The sequence below is a fragment of the Sus scrofa genome, chromosome 5 (assembly GCF_000003025.6).
Source record: "Sus scrofa isolate TJ Tabasco breed Duroc chromosome 5, Sscrofa11.1, whole genome shotgun sequence".
NCBI lineage: Eukaryota > Metazoa > Chordata > Mammalia > Artiodactyla > Suidae > Sus > Sus scrofa.
Genome location: NC_010447.5, coordinates 28,431,528 through 28,450,358, shown reverse-complemented (window position 1 = coordinate 28,450,358; position 18,831 = coordinate 28,431,528). Strand labels below are relative to the sequence as shown.

The window sequence follows — 18,831 nt, the reverse complement described above, 5'->3', positions numbered from 1 at the left end:
CCTTTCAAAACCAATTAAGCTCTTTCAGATCTGTAACCACTCCTTGTTTTATTCTAGATAATAAAGTGACATGTGAATATAAACCACAAAAGAACTCGTAAAAAATCTTAAAGAAAAACTCCAAACAAAAGCAGTGACCAACAGATGTTACTGCTTTAAAAAAAAAAAAAAAAAAAAAAAAAAAAAAAAAAAAAAAGGCACTGTGTTTTTTTTTGTTTTTTTTTTTTTTCTTTAAAACCTAACTCTAAAATGGCAGAAAGACACCGAATGTTTACCCTAACTCAGGGACATTAATGCTATTTTATGAGACATATTATTCTACTACTCATGATTTATGATTCTGAATATTAATTAAATTAGAAAAGAAATTATTAAATAAGGTCTTTCAGCCTGTAAGTCCCTCAGATTTGGGATTTAATGCTGCATTAAGTCAAACCTCCTCTAGAAGAAAGAGGACATAGCCCAGAGACGTAGGCATGGGTGTAAGGGAAGAAACCTCTGATCTAGCATCCTGGCACTTGTACCCATGACAGAAGTCTCCCATTCTCCCAGCTGGCACAGTAAGAATTACACCCCCTACCTAGAGAACCCTCCTATTCTCTCAAAGCCATCAGGCAAGAGCAGTGGTTCTATGGCAGAATATTGAAGGCCTACTACTGTCAGTCTCTAACCGCTCAGCCCAAGAGGCAAATGTTACCTTACATTAACTTTTATGCATGTCCTTGATGCTGAAGTAACCCATAAATTCTTCGAGAACATTTCCTACTCTGTTGTATCCTCAGGGCCCTACCCATGGCCAGAATTCAATAAACATTATTTCATTCAATGAATAAACACTTATTATTGCCTTAATAGTATAAGGGTAACAGTACAACAACAATAACAGCAGTGGCAGCTAAGCTATGATTTACTGAGCACCTACTCTGAGCCATAGTACACAGGTCAAGAGCACAGAATACGGATCATACTGTCAGGTTCAAATCCTGGAATTATTATTTACTAGCTTAGAGAGCTCGGCCAAATTATTTATTGATGTATAGGTGCTTTACAATGTTGCGTTCGTTTCAGGTATATAGCAAAGTGATTCAGTTATACATACATATATATTCTCTAGATTTTTTTCCACTATAGGTTACCAGAAGATACTGAATATAGCTCCCTGTGCGATACAGTAGGTCCTTGGTGGCTACCTATTTTATACACAATAGTGGCATATTTTAATCCCAGACTCTTAATTCATCCCTGCCCCCACTTTCCCTTTGGTAACCATAAATTTGTTTTCTGTGTCTGTGAATCATTTCTTTTTGTAGATAAGGTCATTTGTATCATTTTTTTAGATTTAACATATATTCACTATCATATGATGTTTGTCTTTGTCTGCCTGCCTTCACTTAGTATGATAATCTATAGGTCCATCCATGTTGCTGCCTGCAAATGCCATTATTTTATTCTCATTTATGGCTGAGTACACACACACACACACACACCCCATATCTTCTTTGTCCATTCCTCTGCTGATGGACATTTAGGTTGCTTCCATGTCTTGGCTATTGCAAATAGTGCTACAATGAACATCGGGTGCATATCTCTTTTCAAATTAGGGTTTTCTCCGGATAGATGCCCAAGAGTGGGATTGGAGGATCATATGGTGGCTCTATTTTTAGTTTTTTAAAGGAACTCCATACTGTTCTCCATCGTGGCTGCACTAATAGTGTAAGGGGTTCCTTTTGCTCTACTCCCTCTCCAGCATTTATTATTTGTAGATTTTTTTTTTTTTGGCCACATTTGTGGCATACAGAAGTGCAATGACAATGTTGGATGAGCCACAAGGGAACTCCGGATGATGGCCATTCTGACCAGTGTGAGGTAATAACTCGATGTAGTTTTCATGTGCATTTCTCTGATAAGTAGTGATGTGGAGTATCTTTTCATGTGCCTACTGGCACTCTATATGTCTTCTTTGGAGAAATGTCTCTTTAGAGATTCTGCCCATTTTTGTGGTCTTTCCACCACACAGGGGAAACTTTAGGCCAAGGATTCACCTACATAATGAGCATTCCAAAGCTGAATAAGAGCTAGGCTCTATAGCTCAGCTTAAGTTCCTGCTAAAGTTACGGTGCTAAAAATTGAACATTTATTGAGTGAAGAGAAGGAATACTGAGTGCATACCTCATGTCAACTATTATTCACATCACAGACTTGTCACATTTCTCATTTAATGGTCATGAAATTTCATTTTACAAGTTAGGAAACCCAAGACTCTGAAAAGTTAAGCAACTTGACCAAAGTCACACGGTAGAGCCAGTATTCAAACCAGGTCTGTCTTATCTTCAGTCCTGTAGTCAGTAATAAACTTATTCAAGTCAGAGAAAATTCCAAGCTGCTTGCCTCTTGAAGAAGACTAGCACACAAACCAGGAGAAACTAAGAGCCGCAGCCGATCCACTCAGGGATCAGACTAAGGTGCATGGGCCCATGTGTGTTTTCAGTTCACAAGTGATTACCAAGTGCTGAACACAGAAGGAGGCATTCAAAAATATTTACTGAATGGACAAGTGGGCTGTCTTTTTATTTGCAATCACTTTAAAAAGGGGACAGTTTCTATAAATGCAGATTAAGTACTGGCTCCAGTCTCTGTCAAGCACATTTGACATTTACTCACCCTGGGAACCATCACTAAAATTTATTTTTATGCTGGGCCAACACTAGAGGTTAAAGTCATCCAAAAATACAAAAGAAAAGAAGGTATTCCCTAGCCAGAACAGTTCTGCATTTGCTTCTGCAAAAGGACCCTGACCCTGACTTTTTTTTTCCTGCAAAAGTTCTTCAGCCTTTTTTTAATTTTTATGATGAGAAGAGTTTAAAGTTTGTTTTAAGCGATGTATAGCTGATGTATGACATTATATAAGTTGTAGGAGCTCAGGATAGTGATTCACAATTTTTAAAGGTTATACTCCACTTAGAGTTATTATAAAATGCTGGCTGTATTCCCCCTGTTGTACAAATTATTGCTACAGCTTATTTTACTCAGAACATTTTCTTCCTCTTAATCCCCTTCCCTTATCTTGCCCCTCCCCCTTTCCTTCTCTGCACTGGTAACCACTAGTTTGTTTTCTGTATCTGAGTCTGCTTCTTTTTTGTTTTATCATTAGTTTGTTGTATTTTCTAGATTCCACATTTATCATACACTTCTGGTCTCTCTCTGACTTATTAATTAATGCCCTCCAAGTCCATCTATGTTGCTGCACATGACAATATTTCATTCTCTTTAATGACTAATATTCCATGGCCAGCCAGCATCTTCTTTATGCATTCATCTGTTGATGGACACTCAGGTTGCTTCCATAGCTTGGCAATTGTAAATCACGTTGTTATGAACATTGGGGTGCGTGTACCTTTCTGAATTAGTTTTTTTTTTTTCCCCAGATCTATACCAGGAATGGAACTGCCAAAGAGGAAATGCAGATGGCCAATAGGCATATGAAAAGCTGTTCATTCAACACGGCTAATCATCAGGGAAATGTAAATCAAAACCACAATGAGATATTACCTCACATCTGTCAGAATGGCGATCAGCAAAATGAACACAAACAATGCTGCTGAGAACATAGAGAAAAGGGGACCCTCTTACACTGTCAGTGGGAATATAAATGGGTACAGTCACTGTGGAATTCAGTACGGACATTTTTCAAAAAATCTACCCTACTTTTTATGTACGATCTAAGGCCAGAGAAGAGCGCAAAATGAAATGCAAAGCCAGCGGTGAAGGTCAAGACGGACTTCTCTGAAATCCCCTTCTATCTGGAGCCCAGGCTGAGCAGACAGGCCTCTTTGTTGTCCCCTGTGCAGTGGGGGCAGGTGGTTTTCTCTTCCATCATTTCATTGAAATAGTAGTTCTGCTGCTTCTGGCTTTCAGCTGGGAAGCAACGTAATAGGATTGGTGATGGGGTAGGGGGAGGCCCTCACTTCCAATCCCCAACCTTGCAGAGTCCTCACCTCTGGTCCCCATGTGGAACTAAAGGGTGCTACAATTGCCACTCAAGTTTTCAGTTCCCTTTTCCTTTGTTGGCCCCTGGAAATTTCCCTTATTTTCCTATGAGTTCAGTTATTCATTTATAAGGAAGTCTACTATATTTTAGTCAGTATTTCTGGAAGGTGTGTAACAGAAATATTTTTCAGATTATCTAGTTCATTATTTTTCCAGAAGTGAAGGTCTGGGCTGCCTTTTTCATGTCTCCTAAACAAGTCTATTTCTTCCTACCTGTAGCATTGCTAGTCCACACCATTATGGTGAAAACCCTCTACCTCTCTTGACTACATCCTCCTCCAGCCCACAGTCCTATCTATGGGTTTCGTCATCATTTTCAAACGCAGGTCTGAGCTGGTCATCTTGCAACTTAAAACTCTCTGAAGGCTTCTCAAGCCCTCAGGATAAAGTCCGAACTTCCTGGTATGATCCACAGGCCTCTATGATCTGGCACAAAACACACTTGGAGCCATGCAACTCATACCCACCGGATGACCTTCTCCTCTGCAAAGCTCCCCTACACGCCTTCCCTTCTGGTCCCTGACACGTGATGTCTCCTGGCCTGAATGTCCTGCTCTGGTCCCTTCATGGACCAACTCATCCTTCAGGTCTTTCCTTATGTATCACTTCTTTCAGGCCCTTTCCTGGTCCTCACCTCCCTTTCTCGCCTCCACTATGGAATGAATTTCCATTAAGTCCGTCCACAGCATCCTGCCTTTACTCCCATCTCAGCCTTGTATACTTTAAATGGAGTTATCTGCCTACTTGCCTGTCAGATTTAAATTCTAGAGTAAACTTCATTATTAGAAAAACCTGCATGAATGTGTTTTTTAAACAAATGAAGTACAGCTGATCCTTGAACAGCATGGGTGTGAACTCCGCAGGTCCACCTATAAGCAGATTCTTTCCATAAACACAGTACCTGTATTGTCATCTACAGAGCTGTACACTAGCTGGGTGCAGGGAAAAGTTTGTGTTCTGTTAGAGATCATAGGATGTAGAATCCAAACTTGGGGGTTTGAGTTCTGATTCTGTGCACAACTGTTTCAGCTTCCCGTCTTTGGGGGAATCGTTTATCAATTCCTTTGTGGCTGCTGTTTGAAAGCCTTTAAGACATTTTTAGTATTATGGAAAAATACACACAACTTAAAAAGTTAGCACTTTTACCATTTTATAATGTCCAATTCAGCGAAATTTAATACATTCACAACATTGTGTAGCCATCACGATCTAGCTCCAAAACGTTTTTGTCACCCCAGAATCTCTAAGAACCCACACCCGCCAAGCAGGCAGCTCTACTTCCTTCTCCTCTCCCTCGTCACTGTCTCTGGCAACCAGGAATCTGTTCTCTGCCATTACAAATGCACCTATTTTGACATTTCATTTAAATGAAATCATATAATACAGAGCCTTTTACGTCTGGCTTCTTTCACTGGGTTCATTACGTCTTAGCATATGTCAGTACTTCATTTGTTTTTATGGCTGAATAATGTTCCATGGTATGATTAAGCCACATTTTATCTATTTATCAATTGATGGTCATTTATATTGTTACCACATTTTGCCTATTGGGAGAACAGCGCTGCTATAGAAGTTTTTGCTGCAACACTTGTTCTCAGTTCTTTTGAGTATATACATAGGAGAGGAATTGTGGGGTCTTATGATCTTCTCTGCTTAACTTACTGAAGAAATGCCAAGCCCTTTTCCACAGCAGCTGCTATTAATAGCTTACATTCCCACCAGCAATGTATGAGGGTTGCAATGACTTTATATCCTCAGCAACACTTATTTCCTGTTTATTATTGTTATTATGGTTATTATAGCCATCAATTCCTTCGCTTTTGAGGCAAAGATAGCAGCGCCTGGATTCTTGACGACACAGAGTGGTTGGTGCCCCTAATCCTTGTGTTGTTCAGGGTCAACTGTATAATTAACATATGGTTTAATCAAGCTAGATCATCAGCATTTCACCAAAGGCCCTTGTTTTAACTCAGTCTCAATTGCAACGACCATAACATGACTGAGGGGGGTGTGTGTATAAACTTAAGTAACCTTCACTGCTTATTTTCATGTAAGATCACTACATAAATCCTTGAAGAATCAGCTATTTTCCATGTGCCCATCCAAATGTGTGATGTGGTAGACATCAACCCCTAGTGCATTTATTGGAAAGAGAAACATGCCAAGAAAATACTACTTGTTTAAAATGTACTACATTTATGGCTAATGAATTATAAATCTGGGGAGTTCCCATCGTGGCTCAGTGGAAATGAATCTGACTAGGATCCATGAGGACGCAGGTTCGATTCCTAGCCCTGCTCCATGGGTTAAGGGTCCAGCTTTGCTCTGAGCTGTGGTATAGGCCGCAGATCTGGCTCAAATTTGCATTGCTGTGGCTGTGGTGTTGGCAGGCAGCTGTAGCTCCAAATCGACCCCTAGCCTGGGAACCTCCATATGCCAGAGGGTTGCTTTTATCTCTGGGGATATATCCATCAATAGCTTTTCGGACAAAAACAGAAAATTCTAAAACCACTAAGGGTGGTAAAAAGATAGGATATCATGTTGGAAAGGTGAATCTGAGTAAGTCTCTCTTACTTGTACTGCTGATGATCCTTAGTGCTTCTTGTTTTTGCCATGAACCTTTCTGCTAACTTCTCTAGGTTCCGAGAGTATTCCGTCTCAATCTCAGCTTTTTTCCGGAAGAAATCTTGCAGGTCCTGGAGTAGCTGGACTCGCATCTCTGTTTGCTGCTCCAGGCATTTTTGCTGTTCTACCAGTTGAGCTCGAATTTCTAAGAAGAGAAGAGAATCCATTTGATGATTTCACAAAAATTACTGAGGTGTGCTGGTATATGCAAGATAAGAATAATGAATCTTATTATACACTTATTTCTGAATTGGACCTTTACAAGGCTACCATACTCAGGTTAGTTCTTTTTTTTTTTTTTTAGGTTATTTTTTCCATTATAGCTGATTTACATTGTTCTGTCAATTTCTACTGTACAGCGAAGTGACCCAGTCATACATATATATATGTATGTGTGTGTGTGTGTATATATATATATATATATATATATATATATATATATATATATAATGAGATAAATTCCCTTATGGCACAGTGGGTTAATGATCCAGCCCTATTACTGCAGCTGCTCGAGTTGCTGCTGTGGTGTGGGTTCAATCCCTGGCCCAGGAATTTCCACATGCCACAGGTGTGGATAGCAAAAAAAAAAATTAAAAAAAAAAAAAGAATGATGGAGTCCCTGCTATGGTGAAGTGAGTTAAGAATCCGACTGCAGCAGCTCGGGTTGCTTTGGAGGTGTGGGTTCAATCCCCAGCCAGTACAGTGGGGTAAAGGATCTGGCGTTGCCACAGCTGCGGCAAAGGTTGAAGCTGCAGTTCAGATTCAATCCTTGGCCTGGAACTCCATGTGCCATGGAGCCAAATATCTTTTAAAAAATTTAAAAAAAAGAAAGAATGAGATAGGAAAGAATGTAATAAATGAGAACAGAAGCATGAGTTACATTTGCAATGCCACAAACATGCATGGAGTCATGAGGGAAAAAAATTAAAACCTTTCAGATAACAGTTCATAACAGGTGACATCTTTGCACAACTGAGTACACTGTAGTTTTTTAAAAAGCATTTTACCTCAACTCTCCTTTCTGAGTTTGAGTGGCAAAGAAGTGAGTATCATTTCTTCCAGACTTTTGTACCTTCTGAACTTCTCTGCAAGTTGGCACGTACAAAACTGACATCTGGTAATTTTTATTTAGTGCATCAATTTCTAGTTTGTAAAACACATCAGGGTTTACAAGAATGCCACACCTAAAAATAATTTCTTTCTATATCCAAATAATCCAGCCACAATGGAGCAATCCTTGGATTCCACTTTATTATTCTGATCAAAACATCAAGGGCCCTTGACTTGGCTTTCATTTTTCCACATTGTTCAAACTAAGCCTTATCGACACATATAATCCTGAAAAGAATCCTTTGACAATTTTAATACATTAGCAATGTGAAGAAGGTTGGTCATTTAGTGACTTGGCAGAAACACAAAAGCAAAGTGTGTCATGTAAAACTCTACAAATGACTGACAATGAACTGTGTGTGTTCTGGAAATGAGATACAGTAACTAGTAACTACTGACTTGCTTTTGCTCTAAGACTCAGGGCTAAATAACCTCCAAAGACAAGAATATGCATACTAGAAAACGTCTTTATTTCATCTTCCCCAGTGTCAATGCATATTCGCTAAAAGTGGGGGCTGAGTTTAATTTAATGGAGTTAAGAGAAATCAACGTCCGAATAACACTTTCTCAATTTCTCCCTATTCTTCTTCTTCAATAGAGAAAGACTGAGCTGACAGTACACATGCACATACTTGACCATGTTTAATCAGGCTCATTAACAGCAGGGAGAGCCAGTTCTGAATGAGAAGTCAGGAAATTTGCTCAACTTAATAGCTAATAAGTGTTGAATACTTACTGTTCTACATCCTATTGAAGTGGGTACTAATAGCGATAGAATAGGAGAATTGAACAGTCAGTTAAAAAAATCCCACTAGGGGATTAAAAACAGAAAGAGACTTTTAAGGGAGTCTGGGAAGCTGTTGTAAGCTAACCATCACTCAAGAAAAGAATTCGGTAACCTGACAACAACTGACACCACCTTAAAGGAAGACCAGGTGCATCTAAGCTCCAGCTACACTCAAACCAAAAACCCTGATAGAATACAAGACAAGAGACATGGGGTCTGAATCTTGTTACCCAAAATCAGGGAGTTATTAGTCCTTGAAGCTTCTCTGCATGTGGCCAAGACAGAAGCATAGGTAAAAGGGGATATTATACCGAAACTTGAGATGAATTACCATATTTTAGTATAGGTCACCACCCTTTTGCTAACATGTAAATGGTTTAAATAGCGCCCTAACAGTCCCAGTTAGATCATATAGGGACAAGGGAGGAACTAATGATGTAAGCCTCGATGTCTTTCCCAAAATGAAGAAGAAGGTGGTCTTCCCTCTCCCCCACTTTATCTTTTATTAGAAAAATGTAGCCCTTTTTGTTCTCAGGCTGCTGCCTTCCTTTGCCAGCCCACTTGTATCTCTCACTGATAAACATCCTATACTGATAAACTCACTCTTTGCCTGCCACTTTGCTTCATGCTGAAATCTTTCTGCGATAAGAAAAGAAGCAGAGCTTCAGTAAGTCCTGAAGGCTAGTGGTTTTAACTAAAAGACAGTGATGGAAAATAGTATGAGAAAAAGAATATATATATATATATAAAGTATATATATATATATATAAAGTATATATATATATATATAAAACTGGGTTATTTTTCTGTATAGCAGAAATTGATAGAACTTTGTAAATCAACTTAATAAAAAAATTTAAAAAAAGACAGGGTTTGGAGTTACTGCGGTGGCTCAGAGATTTAAGAAACTGACTAGTATCCATGAAGATGTGGGTTCGATCCCTGGCCTCACTCAGTGGGTTAAGGATCTGTCTTGCCACAAGCTGTGGTATAGGTGGAAGACACGGCTAGCATTTCAAGTTGCTGCAGCTCCAATTGATCCCTAGCCTGGGAACTTCCACATGCTGCAGGTGTGATCCTAAAAAAAAAAAAAAGACAATGGGTTCAAGTCCCCTCCTGGTTAAGGGATCATGGGTTCAAGTTCCAAACTGAAGTGCGGATGGGTTCAAGTCCGAGCCCATGGGTTTGAGTCTCAATCTGGGTTTCGGCTAGGTTTGAGTCCTACCTGAGAATGAGTGCGGTTGCAGTATTAAACTGAGATTTAAGGAGATGTAATACTTCATTATGAGTGCTAGTAAGTGGCACCCCCAGGACAACCTACCTTGGTCTGTCCGTCCAATTAATTGAACATGTCTGCCTGCCTTTCATCCAATAATATCTTTTATTTTTTGCTTTTTTTTTTTAGAGGTCCACACCCTCGGCATATGGAAGTTCCCAGGCTAGGGGCTGAATTGGAGCTGCAGCTGCAGGCCTACAGCATAGTCAAAGCAATGCAGGATCCTAGCTGTGTCTGCAACCTACACCAGAGCTCATGGCAAACCGGATCCTTAACTCACTGAGGCCAGGGATCAAACCCGCATCCTCATGGATTAATAGTTGGGTCTGTAACCACTGAGCCACCATATCCCTACGCAATATCTTTTAAGCATTTACATTGTGCCAGGCCTATCTCCCAGCAAAGAAGATACAGTAACTATGAAACGAGGTCTCTGATCTCAATAAGGTCATGTTCTAGGCAGTGCTGGTTTGGAGGAATCCTGGGAGAGGAGAGGAAAGCACTCCTCAAGTGTTCTCTCTTGGTTTCTTCACTTGTAGACTGGGGCATCCCATTACGAATCTCATAAAAATGTGGTGAACACTAACGTGAAGACATTATTACAGGCTTTTAATTACCAGGAACAGCGTCTAGTTTTCAGTCAATCCAAGTGTTTTTCAATACAGTATTATAATCAGCACGTCTGCCAAACTCTTTCCCCCACACATGCAGACATATTTTTGTTTCATAAAGAAAAGAAAAATCCAGGGTGGCGGAATTTCTCATTCAAGAATCCTAGGAAGCCTTTTATAAGGAAGTCATGTTAGCACATCTTGTTGTGCTAAATGGAAAAAAAAAAAAAAATCAATCATCTTAGGCTGTCAACTAGTTTTCTCAGTTTTGTTTTGGGTTTTATGTGTGGGTTTTTTTTTTTTTTTTTAAAGCTGCCTTAGTGCCAAATAAGACATAAAAGTGACTGAGAGTACAAATATCAGAAGGACACACAAATTATATGGGCTTCCTTCTTGGATCTCATTCTTAGATTTTCCTTTTGCTTGTTCCCATCAGGGTTTAAGATCCAAAACTAGGGAGTTTTGAGAAGGAGGACTTTATTATTTATTTTTTATGGCTGCACTTAGGGGTGGAATAAGAGCTTCACCTGAGGCCTATGCCACAGGCCCAGCCACACCGGATCCAAGCTGCATCTGTGACCTATGCCGGGGCTTGCAGCAAGGCCGGATTCTCAAACCATTGAATGAGGCCAGGAAGTGAACCTCAGCGAGGCGGTGTCAAGTTCTTAACCCGCTGAGCCACAGTGGAACTCTAGGAGGAGTTTATTTGAAACAGTTAAAATTCCACCCTCATTTTGTAGGGAGAAATGTTACTTCACATTACCTGAAATTTTCCACTCAAAATAGGACATTGCCAACATTTTCTTTTGTGTGTGTGTGTCTTTTTTTTAGGCCCGTATCTGAGGCACATGGAGGTTCCCAGGCTAGGGGTCTAATCGGAGCTGTAGCTGCCGGCCTACACCACAGCCACAGCAATGCCAGATCCAGGCTGCATCTGCAACCTGCACCACAGCTCACGGCAACACCAGATCCTTAACCCACTGATCGAGGTCAGTGTCCTCAGGGGTACTAGTCAGATTTGTTTCTGCTGAGCCATGACGGGAACTCCCAACATTTTCAATAAAAAGTGGAGGAACAGAATCTTGAGAAAATATATGCTCCAAAAACTGGAGAAGATCCTGTTCTATTACCTTTTAATTTAGAAAAGTTCAAGACAAATGAGGAAAAGATCACACAGAAAAAAGTCAATATCTAAGTGCTAACTCAAGAGATGTCTTGTTAGGAAGATAAAATCTTTGGATTCCTTACACATCAGGCAGCACGATTTAGCAGATCACCTCCCTGCACATATGCTGCGCCTTTATTAACATGACCTCACTAGATTTGCGCTCACAAAAGACAGGACCATATTTTAGAGATTTTAAAAGACTTTTTAAATGAATAGTAAAACAAATGCTTGGTCATGTTTATCTTGGTCCACTGTTTGGAACAGATCAAACAGGTCTGTGATGAGAGCACAAGCAGATGTTGGCTTTCTTGGATTAGTAATGCGTGGATTTTTTTTTTTTTTTCAGATCTGAGCTTCACTTTAGTTTATCTGACCAAGCCATTACTGAGCTCCTACTTTGTGTAAGTCAGGGTCCTAGGCAAAAGGGTTACAAAAATTTGTTAGACATAGCTCTTTTTGGTAGGGAAGACAACTCCTAAAACTATAATACCAATATACTGTGCTCTGTGCTATAATAAAGGAATGCACTAGGAAACTGTAGAAGGAGGCATTCCCACTGCAGCTCAGCAGGTTAAGAACCTGACTAGTATCCATGAGGGTGCAGGTTCGATCTCTGGCCTTACTCAGTGCGTTGAAGATCCTAAACACTAGGATGTTTATGATCAAAAAGACCTAACAAGTGATGCCACAAGCTGTGGTGCAGGTTGCAGATGTGGCTCGGATCTGGAGTGGCCATGGCTGTGGTAGAGGCCTGCAGCTGCAGCTCTGATTCGACTCCTAGCCTGGGAACTTCCATGTTCCTCGGGCAAGGCTGTAAAAAGCAAAACAAACAAAGAAACAATGGAAGGAGGAGCTGACCCAGATGGTGAAACAGCTTGGAAGATGGCATACCCTGCAGAACAAGAAGGATGCAAGATCCATTACGGATACAGGTGTAAGCACAGAGAATGGGAGAACATATCTGCAAATCATGTAACAAATAAGGAATCTGTACTGAGAATATATAAAGAACTCTAACAGGTCAATAGTAAAAACAGAAACAATCCAATTTTTAAAATGGGCAATGGATCTCAAGAGATATTTCCCCCAAAGAACATACAAATGACTAATAACACATGAAAAGTAGTTCAAAATCACTAGCCATCGGCAAGATGCAAATCAAAAGTATAGCGAGATATCACCTCACACCCACTAGGATGTTTAGGATCAAAAAGACCTAACAAGTGCTGGCAAGGGGTGGAGAAATCAGAGCCCTCATACACCGCCAGTAGGAATGTAAAAAGTACAGTCAATTTTGGGGAACAATCTGGCAGTTCCTCAAAAGGTTAACAGAGACTTAGGAAATCTACCCCTAGGTGTACACCCAAGAGAAAACATATTCTCACACCAAAATGTATAGACAAATGGTTATAGCAGCATGAGTCATAATAGTGAAAAAGCGGAAATAACCTAAATGTCCATCAACTATGGAACAGACAACAAAGTGAGGTACAGCCATACAATGGAACATTATTCATCCACAAAAAGGAATCTAGTACTGATTCATCCTACAGTGTGGATAAACGTTGAAAATAGAAGGCTAGTGAATAAAATGAGCCACAAATGTAACCATGATTACATTACATTAATGTGAAGTGTCCAAAATAGACTAATCTATAGAAACAGAGAGTAGATTGTTGACTCAGTTTGGTGGAGGTGGGGGTGGGGAATTGGGAAGTGACCACTAAGGGGTGCAGGATTTTTTTTGGGGGGGGGGAGGGAGAAAAACGTTCTGATGGTGGTGATAGTGAAAACACTAAAAAGAAGTTAATATGCACTTTAAAAGTGTATGTTGAAGGATACGTGACATCTCTCAATATAGCTGTTACATACCAAACAGACAGACTGCCATAACACAATTCCGTGAAATTCTGGGTTGAGATATTTCTGAGGCTGATAACAGCAGTAATGACAAAATAACTCCTCCTTTTCCATGCCAGCACTTTTAGTAGTTTATCCAATTACAGAACATATGGGCAAGCACTTTCAAATGATGCCTTCATGGAGGGGAGGGATAAATTAAGAATCTGGGATTAACATATGCACACCACTATACATAAAGGAGAAAACCTACAGAGACCTACTGTACAGTACAGGGAGCTACACTCAGTATTTTGTAATAGCCTATAAGGCAAAAGAATCTGAAAAAATATAAATGCACACACGCACATGTATAACGGAATCACTCTGATGTAACCTGAAACTAACACAACATCGTAAATCAACTATACTGCAGGAAAAAACTACAGAAGCAAAATAAAAACAAATAAACGCTGTCTTTATAAAATGGCTCCTGCTTTAACATTTTTGCTTCATCCTGAATTTATCCTAGGAACCAGAAGAGTAAATTTAATTACTGGCTAGCATTATTTTTACATTAATTATTACAATTTCTAATAGTATAGAAAAGATTCGCCGAATAGAACATTAGGTGGAACTTATCACCATGACACCCAGACGACTGCATAAAACAGTGCAATCTCTTTCAGGCAGAAAAATGCCATCTCTGAGGAGGCTCCAAGCAGCCACTATTTAAATCTAGGGCAGGACCTACTAAATACTAATAATGGCCATTTCGACGAGGCTAAAATGTACCGTTGTTTTTCTTACTGACAGTTATTTTGTTTCTGTTCGATGAGAGCATCGTCATAGAATAAATTAACATCAATAATCCAACATGAAGAATACACAAAAAGAGTATGCTTTCAAACTACTCAATTAATTTGTCTAAAAAAAAAAAAGTTGACATAGTTCCTCTAAGCCATAAAAGCCTGCTGACTAATACTTACCAACTAAAATGGAATTGCCTAGGAAAGGAGGAAACAGACATTTCTTGCCACTGCTCTGAGAAAGGAAGACCTAACCCTTAAAATAAATTTGTGTGAGACCACAAAGTGATGTCTATTTCAGGGGAAGATTGAGGCCAGACTGGGCTGTTTCTGTAAAGTGTTAGGACTGAATGACAAGGAGTAGGACGTGAAACTGATAGACTGACTGGGTGTGGGATACTCGTGATGATCTAGCAAATAAAACACAATCACACTTTTAAAGCCTCACAAACCATCTCCATTATTTCATAGTCTTGTTTGGTCAGATTTTCCTTACACTATCAAAGAAGTCTATATTCTGTGCAGATTTTCTTAGTAACTTTGCCCAAAGGATATAAGGAATTTTCCAAGATGACAAGTGAGAACCACTGGAATGTCTTGAACACTTTGGAATGTCTTTAGACTCTAACTGGCTCCATCAATTGTTCACATAACCATTGCTTGTGTGAATATTTAGACAACCTTGCAGCTACTGATTAGCCAAACACTAGGTGCAAACTGTTTGTGAAAGGGGCTAGAAATCTGGAGCAAAAAAAAAAAAAAAAAAAATCCATAAATGTGAACTTTTCTTTTTTCGTATGTGAGTAAATAGACTGAATAAGCCAAGGCCATTTGTTCATTTCACTAGATATCTGAACCCAAGATTTATGCATCTTTCACACTCTGCACCGTATGGACCCACATTGGAGTTACAGTGTCACTTATTACCAGTCATGTAATGTGGGGCAAGTTGCTTCACATCTCCAAGTTTCATCTCATAAAATAAGAGTCTGTCTTCACAACGGTGTGGTGAGAAAACTAAATGAGATGATAAAAGTGAAAAGCATGCAGTGATCTGCAAACCACGACAAAACAGATGGAGATGTTATTAGAATTACTGGTTTTGGCAGGTTGGGGGTTCCTGTCGTGGCTTAGTGGTTAATCAACCAAATGGGTGTCCATGAGGATGCGGGTTCTATCCCTGGCCTCACTCAGTGGGTTAAGGATCCAGTGCTGCCGTGAGCTGTGGTGTAGGTTGCAGATGAGGCTCAGATCTGGCGTTGCTGTGGCTGCAGTGTAGGCTGGCAGCTATAGCTCTGATTCGACCCGTAGCCTGGGAACTTCCCTCGGCAAATGGGTGTGGCCCTAAAAAAAAGACAAAAGACAAAAACAAACAAAACAAACAAAACCAGTATTGGCAGGCTGTCATTAGAAAAGTATTTACTGACTATTTTCTTGTGCCAGACTCTCTTCTAGTGGTTCTACATAAGAGCCTGGAAGTTACGGGCCCTGTCCTCAGTAAGGCGATGGCCAAGGGCAAACAGGAGGTGAGAGCTTGTGACCTTCAGGGCCTTGATTTATTCACCAAGGTCAGGGACACAGGGTCAAGTACACACATGCCTGGGAAAAGAGGAAGCACAAAGGAGGTGACCCAAGGCTGACTCACCATGTGTTGGCGGACACAAAACAGAAGGGCATCCCAGGCTGAGGGAAGCATCAGCAGGAGGAGAGAACATGACAAACCCTCTGAATCTCTGTGCTAAACCCAACCCTGGTTGCTAACAGGTCTAGTCCTGGGCTGGGTCAGAAAGGATCCCACATGATCCCACATTATCTTTCCAGGTTCCCCAACTGGCTTGATGGTAAGAACCCCTGGGCCTGGGGTGCGGACTAAAAATATCCCACAGTTGGATTTTTTTTTTTTTTTGTCTTTTTGCCTTTTCTAGGGCTGCACCTGCAGCATATGGAGGTTCCCAGGCTAAGGGCTGAATTGGAGCTATAGCTGCCGGCCTACACCACAGCCACAGCAATGCCAGCAGATCCGAGCCATGTCTGCGACCCACACCACAGCTCAGGGCAACACCAGAGCCTTAACCCACTGAGAAAGGCCAGGGATCAAACCCTCGTCCTCATGGTTGCTAGTTGGGTTCGTGAACCACTGAGCCATGACGGGAACTCCGGATTACTTTGATTTTGTTGGTCTGATAGGACCTGGACGGAGGATTTTTTTTTTTTTTCTTTATGGCTGCACCCATGGCATATTCGAGGGCCAGGGATTGATTCCAAGCTATAGCTACAATCCATACCACAGCTACAGCAACACTAGATCCGTTAACCCACTGCACCGGGCCAGGGATCAAACCCGCACCTGTGTAGCCATCCAAACCACTTGAGTTGGGTTCTGAACCCACTGTGACACAGCAGGAAGTCCTGGAAGGGAAGACTTTTACTAAGTACCCAGGTGAATCTTATCACTGGGTAACCTCAGAAAACACCAGTGGGGAAGAATCGAACAATTCTGGACAAGGAAGATACACAATCCGATTTACATTCCAGAAATACCATAAATGAATAAATAAATGAAATGAAAGGCTAAGTATCCCACATCTCATGAAACCGTTTCTGTTGTAAGTTATAGGGTTCCACATTTGAATTATGAATTATTGGATAAAACAAACCACCACCACCAATAAAAACTCTCACAAGAATGAGTAGTATCCATGTTTTTCTCTGCCTAAGCCTAATATTTTAATTAGTTATGAATCACTCATTTCTGTCATGTGGTGTGGAACTAATGAGTATTTCCATGGCATCTGTTATCAGAGAGTAGAAGCTGATTGTCAATCACACTGCGGAAAAAGCTTTAAAGATGTGCTGCCCAAGATGCAACCACTTATCACACTGAGCACTTGAAAAGAGCCTGGTCCAGACTGAAATGTGCTGTGAGTATAAAATATACAGAGGATTTCAAAATCTTAGTGTGAAGGTACAAAAAAAGAACATAAAAAGTATCCCAATAATTTTTAGTAGTTCCTGCTGTGGTGCAATGGAATCAGGGGCATCTTGGGAGTGCTGGGACACAGGTTTGATCCCCAGCCTGGCACAACTGGGTTAAGGATCCAGCGTTGCGGCACTTGCAGCTCAGATCTGATCCCCGGCCCAGAAACTCCATATGCTGCCAGACAGCCAAAAAAGAAAAAAAAAAGTGTCTCAGTAATTTTTATATTAGTGATAGAATTAAAAACTTTAGATCCACTGTGAGTGTGTGTAAAATTTTTTTTATGGCCATACCTTCAGCATTCAGAAGGTCCCAGGCTAGGAGTTGAATCAGAGCTGCAGCTGCCCCTAAGCCACAGCCAAACCAACACTGGATCTGAGCTGCACCTGTGACTTACACTGCAGCTTGCAGCAATGCCAGATTTTTAACCCACTGAGCAAGGCCAGGGATCGAACCTACATCCTCAGGGAGACAATGTCAGGTCCTTAACCTTCTGAGCCATGATGGGAATGCCTATAAAGGTTAAAATTTAATTTCCCCTGAAAAAAATTAATTTCACCTGTTCATCTCTCTTTTAATGTGACTCCAAAAAAAATTTTTTTTTAAATTGGAAATGTGGCTCATCTAAAGGAAAATTTTCCTCTAGTATATGATGAATTAGCAACTAAGTTTCTCATAAGAAGAATCTGCAGTGTGAAGTTCCCAACAGCATAGGTCTTGGAAGATGTAATGGAAAGGCCAATATGGGATAGAATACAGAGTATCAGGACATCGGTTCCAGTTAGAAGTGTGACCTTGGATGAGTGAGTATCTCTGTGGAACTCATGTATCTTCAACCGCAAAAGAGTCACTAATCACAACTGCCATAGTCCCCTCCCAAAGGCAATGGAAGGCTTCAATGAGATAAGGTAAAGATGTCCTCATCCTGTCAAGCCCTGTGTTGGCCAATCATCACACAATGAGGACTGAAAAAAGAAAAAGACAGGTTCTAGGTTTGATGGTGTTGACTACACAGACCAAAGGATTTTCAGAAAAGCAAAAATCACAGGCCAAGCAAGGTCATCATTAGTGACAGTTTCAGAGGTGGTTGGCCCTGCACTGCCTTTAAAGGATATGTAAAATTGGGAAGGCTGTACAAATGTGGGGAATGGAAAATTTCCTTAAATAAACTAAAAATGATCACTCAATACTCTGGCCCACAAGAGTAAGGTTCTAGGCAAGAAGTTTAGGATGGCTAGTAATTAGTATATGGAATGACTGGCCAATGAGGCTGTATAGCACAGAGAACTCTATCCAATATTTCGTGATAATCTATGTGGGAAAAGAATCTGAAAGAGAATGGATGTGTGTACATGTACAAAGGTACCACTTTATTGTACAGCAGAAATTATCACAGCATTGTATATCAACTATTATTCAATAAAACTTTAAAAAAATTTAAAAAGTAATCGTTAGAATGGCGGGACCAAATATTATCTTCCATGGAAAATACAACTGCCTCATGGAACATACAACTTCCTAAAGTCTTTTTCTACTTCTTGCTTATGATAGCACCAAACTAAATAGCACAGATATATATGAA

The 18,831-nt window shown here is 40.3% G+C and overlaps 1 protein-coding gene across 3 annotated transcripts in view; it reads right to left on the bottom strand.

The window, feature by feature from the left end:
• SRGAP1 (SLIT-ROBO Rho GTPase activating protein 1) overlaps positions 1–18,831 on the bottom strand; it is a 304,168-nt gene that overhangs the window by 154,764 nt on the left and 130,573 nt on the right. For all 3 annotated transcript variants that reach the window (XM_021091938.1, XM_013997691.2, XM_021091939.1), the window contains exon 2: positions 6,622–6,817. In XM_021091938.1, coding sequence (XP_020947597.1) covers positions 6,622–6,817 — 196 coding nt within the window. The remainder of the gene's footprint in view (positions 1–6,621; positions 6,818–18,831) is intronic.